General features: G+C 45.6%; 1 protein-coding gene across 1 annotated transcript in view; it reads left to right on the top strand.

Moving 5' to 3' along the window:
* The window catches only part of LOC141063342 (uncharacterized), a 50753-nt gene extending 37410 nt beyond the window's left edge, over positions 1 to 13343 (top strand). Inside the window, exon 4 of the mRNA XM_073557388.1 lies at positions 12437 to 13343. Coding sequence (XP_073413489.1) covers positions 12437 to 13206 — 770 coding nt within the window. The 3' untranslated portion in view covers positions 13207 to 13343. The remainder of the gene's footprint in view (positions 1 to 12436) is intronic.
* The last annotated feature ends 1510 nt before the right edge of the window (positions 13344 to 14853 follow it).

Raw genomic sequence — 14853 nt, forward strand, 5'->3', positions numbered from 1 at the left:
GTCAAGCGTTGCACAGTACGTTCAGCGCTTCCTGCCTGTGGTCGCGTAGGGTCAACGTCCCGCAGCAGTAAGCGGTCACTGGTGCTGTTGATGGATGTTGGGGGTGCGCACTCAAGCGCAGTCTGCCGTCAGTAGTGTTACCCACAGGTAGGGAGCAAACCTTCCCTGCACCTCCTGTCTTCCGGCTAGAGACCCCAGGTTCCCGCGCACCCCCCTTTTTATATCAGACCCGCCCTTTGCAGCAAAGGTCACAGGTCTGTCCCGCTCAGGTTCTCTGTCCCCCTTCAACACTAGTGGCAATCCCAATGGTACCGGCCCAGAGACACTGTTGCCTTTATTGTTCCGGTCCTTCCTCCTACATCCCCCCACTCTTTTTGCTCGCCATTCTACGGGTGAAGATTTGCGGAGAGCGTTAGAAAACTTTTACCTTCTCTGGATTCGCTTCTGCCATACGAATTGGTCTTGCTCATAACGTTCGGGGGGGTTTGCCAGCTGTTGACCATTCGGAGCGTCGTAAGCTGGGAAGAGTAGTGGAGCTCTCTGGAGAGGTGGAATCTGGCTGTATGATGGGGGATCCAGAGATGTACTCTTCTGGAGGGCCGTCGCTTGGTGTGAGGACGTTCTCTTCCTCTTTTTCTTCTAGAACTGCTGGAGTCGGCTCCAGGGCCTCGGGAATCTCCTCTGGTCAAATTGGGTCTCTAGACTTCGTAAACAGGGTCTCTGGATTTCGTAAACAGTTCCCTCAGAACTGACTCGTCACTTCCGATAAGGTTCCTTCTCCCAACGGTGTTCCAGTTTGTTTTGAGGACGTTTCTCTCTCACCAGTACTCGATCTCCTACTTGAAGCTCAGCTGCCTGGCAAGGGGCCTGACTGAGTGTTCTAGCTCTTGTTTGCACCAGCCGATGCAGTGTCTGTAAACAATGCCGGTGATCTAGGACCAAGAAGAGACCCCCTCTCCTGGGCTGGATATTTTTCTTCAGGATCCAGTTCCAGCTCGCTGATCTCTTTTCCTTCACGACTGAACAGCAGGGTGTAGCCAGTAACTCGATGTACACAATTATTGTACACCCAAACCAGTTCGGAGACATATTCAGGCCAACAGGCTTTTCGGTCTTCCTCTAGGGTTCGAAGCATTTGAATCAGAGTCCGATTGAATCTCTCACAAGCTGCGGGTGGTACGGAGTGGTCTGAGACATGTCGATGCCATACAGGTGATGCAACTGCTCCATTACCTTCCCCAAGAAGCAGACACCTCGATCCGAATGAATCCGTTTGTGACAGCCGTAGATCTGAATAAAATTCTTACAGATGGAGTAAGCGCCGGACTCTGCGGTTTGGTCACGAGTGGGAGTCACCACGGCAAACTGTGTGAAGTGGTCACCCTGGTGAACTGGGCCAATGGTGTGATAATCTATCATCAGGAGTTCCAGGGGGCGGATGTCGCTATGGTTTGGACGGGAGCCCTTTGCTCAGGCGGCTTCGCCAGTTCACACTGCCGGCATTTCCTGCAGGCCTTCTCAACCTCTGTCTGCAGTCGAGGGTGGTAGATGAATCATTGTAACCACCGGAAAGTTTTCTCCGGGCCAAAATGTGTTCCTCCTTCATGTGCTTCACGGGCAATTTCAGGAAGTAGGGTTTCAGGTGTTACTGCTTGCCATGTGGCAGCCAGCTCCGTCTGGAGCTGTATCTTCCGATATAATAGTATCAGGATCCTGTCAGCGCCGGCGGACTGCTGCGGCTGAACAGGATAACTCACCCAGACTACGGGGGGACCCGGGGTCCAATACTGCAGGGAAAATTCTGACACCAGGACCTGCGACACTGAAAGTAGTTTAGCAGCACCAGGACCTACGATCATGTGACCACAGGGGGCGTGGCTTAGCGTCCTGCTGCTGGAGATGGCAATAGAGTTCTATAACAGGAATCCTGGAGTACAGGCTAGGGAAACTCAGATCAGACAAACGGAGGGTCATTCACAGAGGGGGCGGCGTGGTACCAGGGGGACAAGCAGAGAATAGTCAAAACGTAAGCAATGAATCATGCACAGAGATGGCAACGCAGTACAAGGGGGAGTCAGAAAATAGTCAGGTCCAAAGCAAAAGAGTCATACACGGGAATATCAGAGCAGTACAAAAGGAACAGGCAGAACTCGTAACAGGGACAGAACCGGATCAAAACCAAGCAAGCACAAAGTATCACAGTCACAAAGCACACTAGGGTCACACACTCAGCCAAGGGTCTGAGTATAAGCGACAAGGAGTGAGCCCACAATGAGGCTATAAAAAGCCTCCCAGAGTCTGAGTGAGGCTGTCCAGATTAACCTCTGAACTACCTGATCACACAAACAGCAGATCATGACAAATAGCCCATTCTTCATCTGTGGGCACTCCCACTGGCGAAGGATCCAGAGGGTTCCGGGGGACAGAGCGCCCCTCTGGGCCGTACTGGGAAATCTTCCTTGAGTTACACACCGTCGCAGTAGGGTGAGCTCCGTATTTTTCTGCTGTAACTGAACCCATTCATCCCTAGATTGACCCAAAATGCCTTCCGTTGTCTTTGCTCACAGCTGTTCCTGCGTCGCCACTACAGTCTTGGCGGGCTCCATGAAACATGGAATCTCTTCATTTTCCAACTCCTCATCTCTGCTCAGTCCGAGGGCAGCATGGCGGATCCTGGAAAGAAAGTCGGCATGGCTGTTCTCCACTCCTCTCTTGTAGGCGATTTTATACCTAAATTGGCCATTCTGGCCACCCATCACTGTTCTCATGCCCATAATTTGGCATTTTCTAGATGTGCCAACGGGTTGAAGTCCATGCGTACTATGACTTAGACAAATATTCCGCAAACCTCTCCATCATAGCCCACACCAACGCGAGCAGCTCCAACTTAAAGGAGCTGTAGTTGTCAGGATTATGTTCAGAATCGTGAAGGGACCGACTAGCGTATGCGATCACCCTCTCTCTTCCGCCCTGCGCCTGAGACACAGCTCCCTGTCCGTGCAAACTCCCGTCAGTGTGGAGAATAAACGGTTGAGTAAAATCCGCGTAAGCCAAGACAGGGGCCTTGGTTAATGCCTTCTTGAGATCTTGAAAGTCTTCTCTTGCGGTTCTTGCCAGTGGATCTTCCAACTCTTTGCACTGGACAGCGCCCCTTTCAATAAATCCAGCAGTGGCTGGGCTCAGTGGGCAAAGTTCTTCACAAATCGACGGTAGTATTCTGTCAAGCCAAAGAATGCATGAACATCCTTCACCATTTCTGGAGTAGGCCAGTCCTGTATGACTGCGATCTTTTCCCGTGATGGCCTCACGCCTTCTGCTGAGACTACATGCCCCAAGTACTCAATCTGGGTATGAAATAGATGGCATTTCTGCGGCTTTACTTTTAATCCGTGTTTCTGGAGACGACTGAGTATCTGCTCTCTGCGTCATAGATGCTCTTCAAATGAAGCCGCATACACAATGATGTCGTCCAGGTAGATCAAGGTGGCTTCAAAGTTCAGGTCGCCCAGGCATCTCTTCATCAGCCGTTGGAAAGTCCCGGGGGCATTGGCCAAGCCGAAGGGCATCCGATTGAACTGAAATAACCCCATGGGTAGTATGAAAGCTGTCTTCGCCCGATCCTGATCTGGCATGGGCACCTGCCAGTATCCGCTGGCCAGGTCGAGCGTGGAGAATTACTTTGCTCTTCCTAGAGCAGACAGGGACTCTTTAATGCAGGGAAGCGGATACGAATCCCTTATGGTACAGGCATTAAGCTTCCGATAATCCACACAGAAATGCAGAGTGCTGTCCTTTTTCCTCACCAGAAAGATTGGAGCTGCCCATGAGCTTTGACTCTCTCGGTTGACAACCTTTTGCAACATCTGTCCCAACATCGTCTTCACCTCCTGATACAGTTGTGGGGGAATTTGCTGGTAACGTTCCCCAATGGGTGCGGAGTCTCCAGTTGGAATTTCGTGAGTAATGGCCATGGTACAACCGAAATCATCCTCATGACGGGCAAACACCTCTCTATATCATCCCAAGAAGTTTTTTACTTGCTGCACCTGAGACGGAGTGAGCTCTGAGAGCTCGGCCCGCATCTGCTCCAGGATTACTTGCCCCTCTAGGGTAGGTTCCGGCTCTGTAGCCATGGTTGAAATCACTGTCACTGTCCAGGAGTCCCCCCAACAAGCTTCCAGTTGCAGTATCTGGGAGAGCAGAATGTCTTTAGGCAAACCCATTTCCTTGGCCACTTCACTTCGGGGCCACAAGGTGATATCTCGATCTTCTAGGTTTACACACCGAATGGGAACAGCCCCGCCTTTTACTGTAGCCAAAGAGCAGGCTAACAAGAATCCCGAGGGTAACTGCTCCGAGAAAGAAGGCTCGATCTGTATCTCCACCCCTTCCAAGGGAATGCGACCCCGGACAGGCAGAGAGATTAATGTTTGTCTGGGTAGTAACACGAGCTTCACTGACGAGGGTGCAATCACTTTCCCCAGCACTTCTCCCTCTCGGCACGACTTCTGGGCTTGGGCTACCCGCACCAGCTGTTGGATGATTTTCCTCTGAGGGGGGTGTGGGAGCTCCATTGCTTCAGGATTTTTTGGGAGGGCTCATTGAAAAGGAGACTTCCGAACTCTTTTAGCACATTCATCCCTAACGTGACTGTATGTTCATGGCTCTCCTCCCCTTGAGTCAGCACCACACCCCTCCATCCTAGGTCTTTGCCACAGAGAGAAACCTGCATCCAAGCTACCCCTGCAACCGGGATTGGCAACTGATTGGCAACCATCAATTTTATCACGGTTCCCCATTCAGGTCTCATAGCTTCAGGGAAGTGTTGCCGGAAATAGGCCTCAGGCATGGTGGTCACTTGGGACCCTGTATCCACCAAACATTGCACAGCACGCCCCTCGAATTCTGCCCAGATCAACGGGCACGTAGACACTAAATTTGTGGGACTTCCACTACTCCCCCGTATCTGTTCTGGCTCCAAGCGGAGTCCCCCCGGCTCAGAGCCCTCTAGTTTAACGGGCGGCGAGGTTGGTTTCTTCCTTGCCTTGGACATTTGTCCTGTTTCCCCATATTCATAACAGGTGAGGGGTCGCTGTTGTTGGTACATTCTGGAATCATGGCAGGGCTCTGCCCCAGAGCGAGTCACAGCAGCTTCAGCCTTTTTCTTAACTTCCGCCAACTCTCCTTTTATGTCCTGCAGTTCTTTTCTCATCTCTTCAACCCATTGGGGCTTGGCCACCGCACTCACAGATGTTTTAGTGCACTGAGCCTTCCCCACTGGGACTGCCACCCCTGCTTCTGCTCCCGTGTGCACGCCTCACTCCCTATTTTGGAAAACGTCTGGCGAAGATTCACCCGTACGCGCTCCCACAAGGCCTGCTTCGTCAGGGTATCCCGCAGTCCAGTCACTAAGAGGTCTCGCAAAGTTACGTCTATGGAGCCCACTCCCACACTGTTCTTTCTAACAGTGGCAGTATTAAGTTCTTGCAGAGCATTCATATGTTGGGTCACTGTTTCACCTTCCCTCTGCATACGGCTGAATAGGTGAGTCCTCAGTTCCTCTACATCAGTCGGGTCCCCATGAGTCTCCTCTAGGAGCTGCAGAACTTTGCCGAAGGTATCGTGTTACCTAGGGGTCCTTAACATTACCGAGTTTCGGGCTTCCCCATCTAAGGTCATAATGGCCACCTCAGCCTCTAAAGCAGGGGTCATCGGGTGCATTCTCATCATGGCCCGTATCCGCTTGGTCCAGCTCCGCAGCATGGTGTTACTACCGGTGTACTTTGGCAGATTATTCAGTATGGCCACCAATGATATGCTAGACCTTGGGCTGTCCCCAACTCCTTGGTCTGCCACCACCATGCTGATAGACTGCATCCTGCCAACTACACCAATTGTAGGTTACTAGCAGGTGCGTTGGATGCAGTGACTAGCAGGGGGCAGAGCAAGTGTTAACGGGTGTCTTTTTATAACCAGAGAAAAAGATAACGCTTTCTCCATGCAGGGAGTTAATATATACAAGATGCACAGAAGTATTGCGCAGACAAATATGTGGAAGTTCAATATTATGCAGTGACAGCTTGACTTCAGCTGTCAACAATGATAACAACAAAAAAAGAATTGCTAACAGCGGGAAAGGAAAAAACGTAGGGTTCAACTTATCAGACTCTGTCATCCGAAGGGAGGTGGTTGGAAGATTCCACGATGGCCCCGCAGATGGCGCGTTACTTTGAGGAAGCGATCCTGGATGTACCGGAGGCACTGTCTCTTAGCGGTGAAGAAGAGTCCGGGACCTTTTGGTGGGCTGCTCTATGTCCGGGTATCGGTGGCTGTTGTTTCAGCGGATGAGGCGGAAGGTTCTGGTATTAAGGCCGTAGCCGTGGATGTAAAGTCAAAGTCTCCGACGGGAGCCATGCACTCTACACTGTTTGCTGTCAAGCGTTGCAGAGTACGGTCAGCCCTTCCTGCCTGCGGTTGCGTAGGGTCGGTGTCCGGCAGCGGTAAGCAGTCACTGGTGCTGTTGCTGGATGGTGGGGGGGTGCACACTCAAGCGCAGTCTGTCGTCAGTAGTGTTACCCGCAGGGAGGGAGCAAATCTTCCTCTGCTGCACCTCCTGTCTTCCCGCCAGAAGCCCCAGGTTCCGGCGCACCCCACTTTTTATATCAGACTCGACCTTTGAAACAGAGGTCACAGGTCTGTCCCGGTCAGGTTCTCCGTCCCCCTGCCACACCAGTGGCATACCCAATGGTTACGGCCCAGAGACACTTGCCTTCATTGTTCCGTTCCTTCCTCCTACAGGGCCATGCATACCAGGACAACATGGGACCATGCATACTAGGATAAGGATGGGGCCATGCTTACCAGGATAGGGATGATGGTACCATGCATACTAGGATGAGATAGGGCATCCTGCATACCAGGATAGGGATGGGACCATGCATACTAGGACAAGATGGGGATCCTGCATACCAGGATAGGGATGGGACCATGCATACTAGGACAAGATGGGGCCCTGCATACCAGGATAGAGATGGGACCATGCATACTAGGACGAGATGGGGCCCTACATACCAGGATAGGGATGATGGGGCCATGCATACTAGGACAAGATGGGGGCCAGGCATACCAGGATAGATATGAGGTGGAATGCATACTAGGACGAGATGGGGCCCTGCATACCAGGATGAGATGGGGCCCTGCATACCAGGACAAGATGGGGCCCTGCATACCAGGATAGGGATGATGGGGCCATGCATGCCAGGATGGGGGCCAATCATACGAGGATGGGGATGGGGCCATGCATACCAGGATAGTGATGGGGCCATGCATACCAAGATAGGGATGAGGGATCCATGCATGCCAGGATAGGGATGAGGTTGCCATGCATACCAGGGTAGGGATGAGGGGGACATTTGTATCAGGATGGGGGTGAAGGGACCATATATACCAGGATAGGGGATATTAAGTACAGAATTGACCACATTTTTTGCTTCAATTTGTTTTTCCTAATTTCCTCCTCTAAAACCTAGGTGTGTCTTATGGTCCAAAAAATATGGCAAGTGTGAGTTTCCCTTTAGCCTGAAATTTCAATTTCTTTTAAAACCAACTATTGCTATTTTAGAATTTTGGATAACTAGAGGAGGAAGACCTGTGAAGACTCAGACGTCAAGGTTAGATTTCAGAAAGGTAGATTTTAAGGGATTCAGAAAGAGAATTGGAGGGATCCAAGGGCTGGATATCCTTAAAGACAAAAATGTCCAGGAAGGATGGGAAATCTTGAAAAATGAATTTCTCAAAGCACAATTGTTAACAATTCCGAAAAGAGGGAAGAATAGGAAGCATTTAAGGAAACCAGGATGGATGAACACAGAACTTAAGCACATGCTAAAAAGGAAGAAAAAAATGTTTATAAAATGGAAAGAGGGAGGCATATCTAAAGAAGAATATAATGCTGTCTGCAGAACCTGCAGGGCACAAATCAGATTAGCTAAAGCTGACAATGAATTGAGGCTTGCAAGAGATGTCAAAAGCAATAATAAAGGATTTTGGGGATATCAAAAATAAACAGATTGACCTGCGCTATAGGACTAAAGAAAATAAGCAATGATAAAAACCAAATAGAAAAACACCTGCTCTAAAACATACATGGATAAACTAATGGCATGTACAATATATATAACAGATCACTCACCAATAGAAGGCAGACCAATAGATGTGATGCACATTGGTGGCTGTGACTGCTGCTTTTTGATAGAGGTGAGAAAATGCACGATTCTATGATTCTAACTAACTTCAAGGAGGATTGTGATAATCTACAGGACAAACATTCCACCTGTGCCATGATATATCTCTAAACTGTGCGTGGCTGATGGCTGTAATATACATTTATTCACGCCTGCAGGAGATGTGTTGGCATGGCTCCAGCCCTGGTTTCATGGATTCACTCCACGTCATAAATTACATTATGTTTTCCAACCTAAGAAATTCAGATTACTGCACAATGTCTCCTGAAATGGAGGCACTAATACTTTCTCTAATCTTCTGGTCAGGACTCATAGTGGCTCCAATGGTCCACTATAAATGAGTGCAACTCCAGTTTAGTGTTCTCTCCTCATACATACGTTGTTGTTGGGGATGTAGCATATTTTTTTATTCTGTCTTTTTTTTTAACCTGTTCCTTCTGTATGATAGTTTGATTGTGGTGGGATCGGCCTTCCTGCCTAATGTGAGTCTATAACTTCTTGATAGTCTTGGAAAAAAATCTCTCCATTGCCTCTTCCAAATGCCTAAGATCTAAATATAAAAGGGATCCTGTCAGCAGGATTGTGCTCAGTAACCTACAGACACTATCAGGTCGGCGCCGTTATACTGATTACAATGATACCTGGTGATGAAATCCGTCTTGTGGTTGTTGTTTAATCTGTATTTGTAGTTTTCAGTTAATAAGATTCTCGTGCTCTGGGGCGGGGCTGTGGTGGCCCATGGGCGGGGCTTTATGTGGTGCGCTGATTACATATTCATCTGTATTGGCTTATGACAGGTCGCTGATCCCTCACTGACCTGCCCCCCATTTTTACATAATGCATATAATAGTATTGATATTATTGTTGATAATGCCTATAATATTGTGGCTATTGTGAGGCTTAGAAAAAAAAAATTACACATGACACTGACGGCGCCTGTCCAGTAGCCTCTATCTCTTACTTATAGATGGTACTGCGCTGACATTTTTCTGTATGTAATTTTTTTATGTAAAATAGGGGGCAGGTCACTGAAGGATCAATGTCATAAGCAAATACAGATTAATATGTACGCAGAGCACCACATAAGGCCCCACCCACAACGCAACCCACAGCCCCGCCCCAGAGCATGAGAATCTCATTAACTGAAAACTACAACTACAGATTAAACAATAACCAGCCCGCAGCTGCCCAGAAAAGGCACATCTATTAGATGCTCCAATTTCGATGCTTTGCCCGGCTCTTCTCACTTGCCCTGTAGTGGTGGCACGTGGAGTTCATATTTGTAGGGTTGATGTCACCTTTGTATTGTCAGGTGACATCAAGCCCATGGCTTAGTAATGGAAAGGTGTCTATTCATTACTAACCCCATAGTTACATGGTAAATAAACACACAGTCAGAATAAAGTATTTTATTAGAAATAAAACAAAACAGTTTTCCTTTTTCAAAAATAACAAACACAGTTATACTCAACTAACACCTAAGTGGTAAGAGCCGGGCAAAGCGCCCAGAATTGGCGCATCTAATAGATGTGCCTTTTCTGGGCAGCTGTGGGCTGCTATTTTTAGGCTGGGGGGGTCAGTATCCATGGCCCCTTACAAGCCTGAGAATACCAGCCCCCCAGTTGTCAGCTGTAGCATGGCTGGTTTTCAAAAATGGGGGACTCCACTCCGTTTTTTTAAATTATTTATTTAAATATTAAAAAAACAGTGTGAGGACCCCTCTGTTCTTGATAACCAGCCTTGCAGAAGTTGACAGCTGAGGGTTGCAGCCCCCAGTTGTGAGTTTTGCCAGACAGGTTATAGAAAATAAGGGGAACCCACGCCGTTTTTTTCATTCATTTATTTAGTTATAGTGCAGACGACGGGTGAGGAATACTCCAATCATCCGCTCCTGCTGTCACTGTTCTTAGCAGCAGGTGTAGGTTGATGGGAGTAATAGTCCCAAAAGCCCCCACCTGCTGTCATCATTCTGACTTTAATATAACGCTCATCATTCTCCCTGCCGGCAGATCAGGGGAGAATGATGAGAGCGTTTTCAGCACCCGCCGCAGGGGAACAGCACTTACTGTAGCGCTTCTTCCCTGCCGGCCGTCCATGTGGTACTGATGCTGCACAGGGTTGTCACACATGTGCCACAAGTATTATGCACATGGATCAGAAAAAACGGTACCAGAAATATCAGGACGTGTGAAACCGGCCTAATACACAGTTCTCTTTAAATGCCTAATATTTCTTCTTGAAACTTATCTGACAGAAAATATTGAAGCTTAGGCTAGTATAGATTGTGAAGTCTCCGAGCCCCATACTCTAATTACCCCAGAGAGGTTTCACCACTAGTTACTCATTTATTACTGATGGAGACTGTGGAGTTTGATCATTTCAGTAGTTCCTAATCAGGCCCCATTATTATTATCTGATGTGTGTCACTTTATGTGGTGGTAAGTTTGGAATTCTTCACAAAGGGTAATAGAAAACAAATGGATCTTACAAATTATTTTCCAGCTTCGCACTATACCCTACATACGGTTGTACACTACTGTCTGGGCACATGGCAGTGTTCAGAAGGGAAGGAGCGCCATTTAGCTATTTGAATGCAGATCTAGCTGGAATAGTTTGCAGACACAATGTATTGGGAGTATAATGAAAAAACAGTAACCAGCTCACCTGTCCCGGCTAATAGTGGTGCATGGAAGCTCGGATTTCAGTCAAGCCAAACGTGAGATACATCCAAAGAAAAAAAAGGGGGGTTTCCAGCTTCCAAATGTACAAAAAATGTATTAAAGGCATAAGAACAGAGATGAACGGACATGCCCCATAATGGCAGAAAGCAGAGCAACGCCTTTCAAACAATGTTCTTTTTCAAGCGCAAAAAGAACATATTGTATGAAACGCATTGCTCTGCTTTCCGCCATTATGGGGCATGTCCGTTTATCTCTGTTCTTATGCCTTTAATAAACTTTTTGTACATTTGGAAGCTGGAAACCCCCCTTTTTTTCTTTGAATGTATTGGGAGCACTGTTCATGGTCACCTGGCAGCTCAAAAGATGTCCACCATGAACATTCTCTGCTTTCCATATCCCAAGGATTGCCTTGCTCATCTAACACCATTACATGGATCTGGACTTACACTGGGACCCCTAGGCTTGGACCATGATGTTACCTGCTAGTCTGTGGTGTTCGATGGCAAGAAGAATAGTCAGGTAGCTGGGTCAGAACCAGAAGGACAGAATACAGAATCAGAAGACACAAGTGTAGTCAGTAAACGGGCCACGGTCACAACAGGAAGCAAATGCGCAAGCTGAGCACAGAGGACTGAACCAGAGGAGAACAACGCTGTATTTGGCAGATTCCGGCCATGTGCTTTGCGCTTTAGTAGGGTGTGGTACTTTCCAATTGGCTGAAGTAGGGAGCAGATTACTCCAGCTGGACAGCAGGAACAGATCCCAGATGAGATTGGACACACCATATACAGAAGCCCTAATATAACTAAATCACAGAAAACCAGAAGAGTAGAAATCCCCATAAAGTGATTCCATGTTATTAATTCACTGAGGGTTATAATCCTTAGGAGGAGTGAATATTTTGACTCCACAGCCACTTTCCGGAAATTAACACGCAGTGGATGTTGGAGAGTGAAAATTACACATTTGCCATTTTATTACCCAGCACATAGTGCCCAGATTGTGCTCCAGGAGACACACACCGCAAATTAAGTGGATTCTTCTCACTATAATATTGCTAAATACAGGGATCCTAAATGTTGTTTGCGCACACTGCAAGACTCCGAAGTGAGAGCGGATTTTGCTGGATTGGTTTATAGAAACTCTGTTGCTTTTCAACAGCCTTTGAGCCACTAATAGTGTGGGAACCTCTGTATTTCCATTGACAGATGATGGACCTGAGTGGGGACTTGTTTTTTGTGAGATGAGAATAGGTATTATTTTCATCTACATAACATTGATTGGTTTCTTTTTATTTGATATTTGGGAGGCAGAATGAACAAACAGTTGAACACCACACACTACTGGTTCATCCAACAAGGTTTTCTATTAGACTGTGAACTGTCATTGTCTTGGTAAATAATTAAAGTTTTTTTTACATAGCTTGCCATTTTTATGGACAGTTTAAATAGAGACATTCAAAAATATAAAGCTCAAGGATATTTTATAAAAAAAATTGTTTTTTTGTCTTAGCAGATGACTGTACCAGGAGATCAGAGGGACAGCTGACATCTTCAACTTTTAAATCTGATGATCTTGAGATTCTACAAGATACAACTGAAGTGATTGCCATTACACCAGATATATCATCATCCATTCACAGCAAAGATCTGTCATCTGATCCTTTGAAACAGGTCCCATCTTCTGATTCATTACTGACTACTAAGGAAAATCAATGTCACCAAAGAGACATTAAAAAACAAACTGCTCCTAAAGCAAAGAAGCCATTTTCATGTTCAGAATGTGGGAAGTATTTTACATGGAAATCACATTTTGTTAACCACCAGAGAACTCACACAGGGGAGAAGCCTTTTTCCTGTTCAGAATGTGGGAAATGTTTTACATGGAAATCACATTTTGTTAACCACCAGAGAACCCACACAGAGGACAAGCCTTTTTCCTGTTCAGAATGTGGGAAGTATTTTACATGGAAATCGCGTTTTGTTACTCACCAGAGAACTCACACAGGGGAAAAGCCTTTTTCCTGTTCAGAATGTGGGAAATGTTTTGCACAGAAATCACATTTTGTTATCCACCAAAGAACTCACACAGGGGAGAAGCCTTTTTCCTGTTCAGAATGTGGGAAATGTTTTAACAATAAAACAGATTGCGTTAAGCACCAGAGAACTCACACAGGGGAGAAACCTTTTTCATGTTCAGAATGTGGGAAATGTTTTAGCAAGACATCAAATTGTGTTAAGCACCAGAGAACTCACACAGAGGAGAAGCCTTTTACATGTTAATGTGGGAAATGTTTTAACTAGAAAGCACTTCTTGATCACCATCAGAGCAGTCACACAGAGGAGAAACCTTTTTCATTTTCTTAATATGGGAAATATTTTACTTGGAAATCAGCTGTTAATAAACATCAGAGATGTCACATAGGGGAGAAGCCTTTTTTATGTTCATAGTGTTGGAATAGTTTTACCCAAAATTGAATTTTCTTAAATGGGTTGTCTCTTGTCATTCCTCATGTTTGCTGACAAAAGGATAAAACTAAACTTTATTAATTCCAAATGTAAAACTATACCCATAATTCACCCCCTGAAGCTTAGTCAGAAGATGACTAATAGAAAAAACATACCCCACTTCTCAGTATATCGGGTGAGGTGACGTATACACACTCATTCTCCAAGCCTCTCATTTCTACGGGTTTCATCGTCCTCACCAAAGTCGACTCATCAGGAGACTATTTAATATTGACCTATATTCGAACGAGACAAAAGGAAAAAAACCCTAAAATCATGTATTATCCGAAACAGTCAGAAAACTAGCCATATATTGGCAGATCCCAGACCTCAAACTATATACTTCGTAAGTTTATAAGCCCCTCCAGTGTCAGGAATAGATAGTATGAATTTGAATTTACCAATCGGCTGCAATGAAACAAACAGTGAAAAATATAAAGGGGTCTGAATACTTTCCATACCCGCTGTATCAGTAAAAATAACTCCTCTTTATTAGGTAAAGTATAAAAGAATTGCACCATTTTCCGATACCCGTCGTGTCTCCATTTTTTCATGATCTCAGTTTGGGTGAGGGCTTATTTTTTGCGGGCCGAGCTGACGTTATTAATGGATACCATTTTGGTGCAGCTACGATTTTTTTTGTCATCCTTTATTGCATTTTAATGAAAGAAGTCATTCTGGCGTTTTGACATTTTTTCTAATTGCACCATTTAGCGATCGGGTTAATTCTTTTTTATAGTGATAGATCGGGCGATTCTGAACATGGCTATAACAAATATGTGTATGTTTGATTTTTTTTATTGTTTTATTTTAAAAGGGGCGAAAGGGGGTGATTTGAACTTTTATATTTTTTTTATATTTTTAAAAACTTTTTTTACTTTTGGCATTGTGAAGACATACAGCATTGTATCTTTTTTTTTTTTTTTTGAAGCATCATTTTTATTGATTTTGTAATGAAGTTGCATATTACAAGTTATAAACGTTGCATTGAATTGTTACAAGGAACATATTTAAACCTGCTAACAGGGCTGTGGAGTCGGTAAACCAAACCTGCGACTCCAACTCCTCAATTTCCCTTACACTGACTCCATCTCCCACATATATTGCTTATATTTAGGTGAAAAATTTATTGTAGTACAATGTGAACATCAGACAATCAGACATTTAATCATTTCTATGATCCAATAATCAAGATATTTAGAAAGAACATAATATCTATTTATTGGAATACAACTTTAGAACACAAAAAACTGTAATAAATTGTAAATATGTCATACACTGTATAATATCGATTACATATATACAGTACAGACCAAAGTTTGAACACACCTTCTCATTCAAAGAGTTTTCTATATTTTCATGACTATGAAAATTGTAGATTCACTCTAAAGGCATCAAAACTATGAATTACCACATGTGGAA

This window comes from Dendrobates tinctorius, unplaced genomic scaffold (assembly GCF_039654945.1).
Source record: "Dendrobates tinctorius isolate UK_male_01 unplaced genomic scaffold, ASM3965494v1 ptg000249l, whole genome shotgun sequence".
In the NCBI taxonomy this organism is placed as follows: domain Eukaryota; kingdom Metazoa; phylum Chordata; class Amphibia; order Anura; family Dendrobatidae; genus Dendrobates; species Dendrobates tinctorius.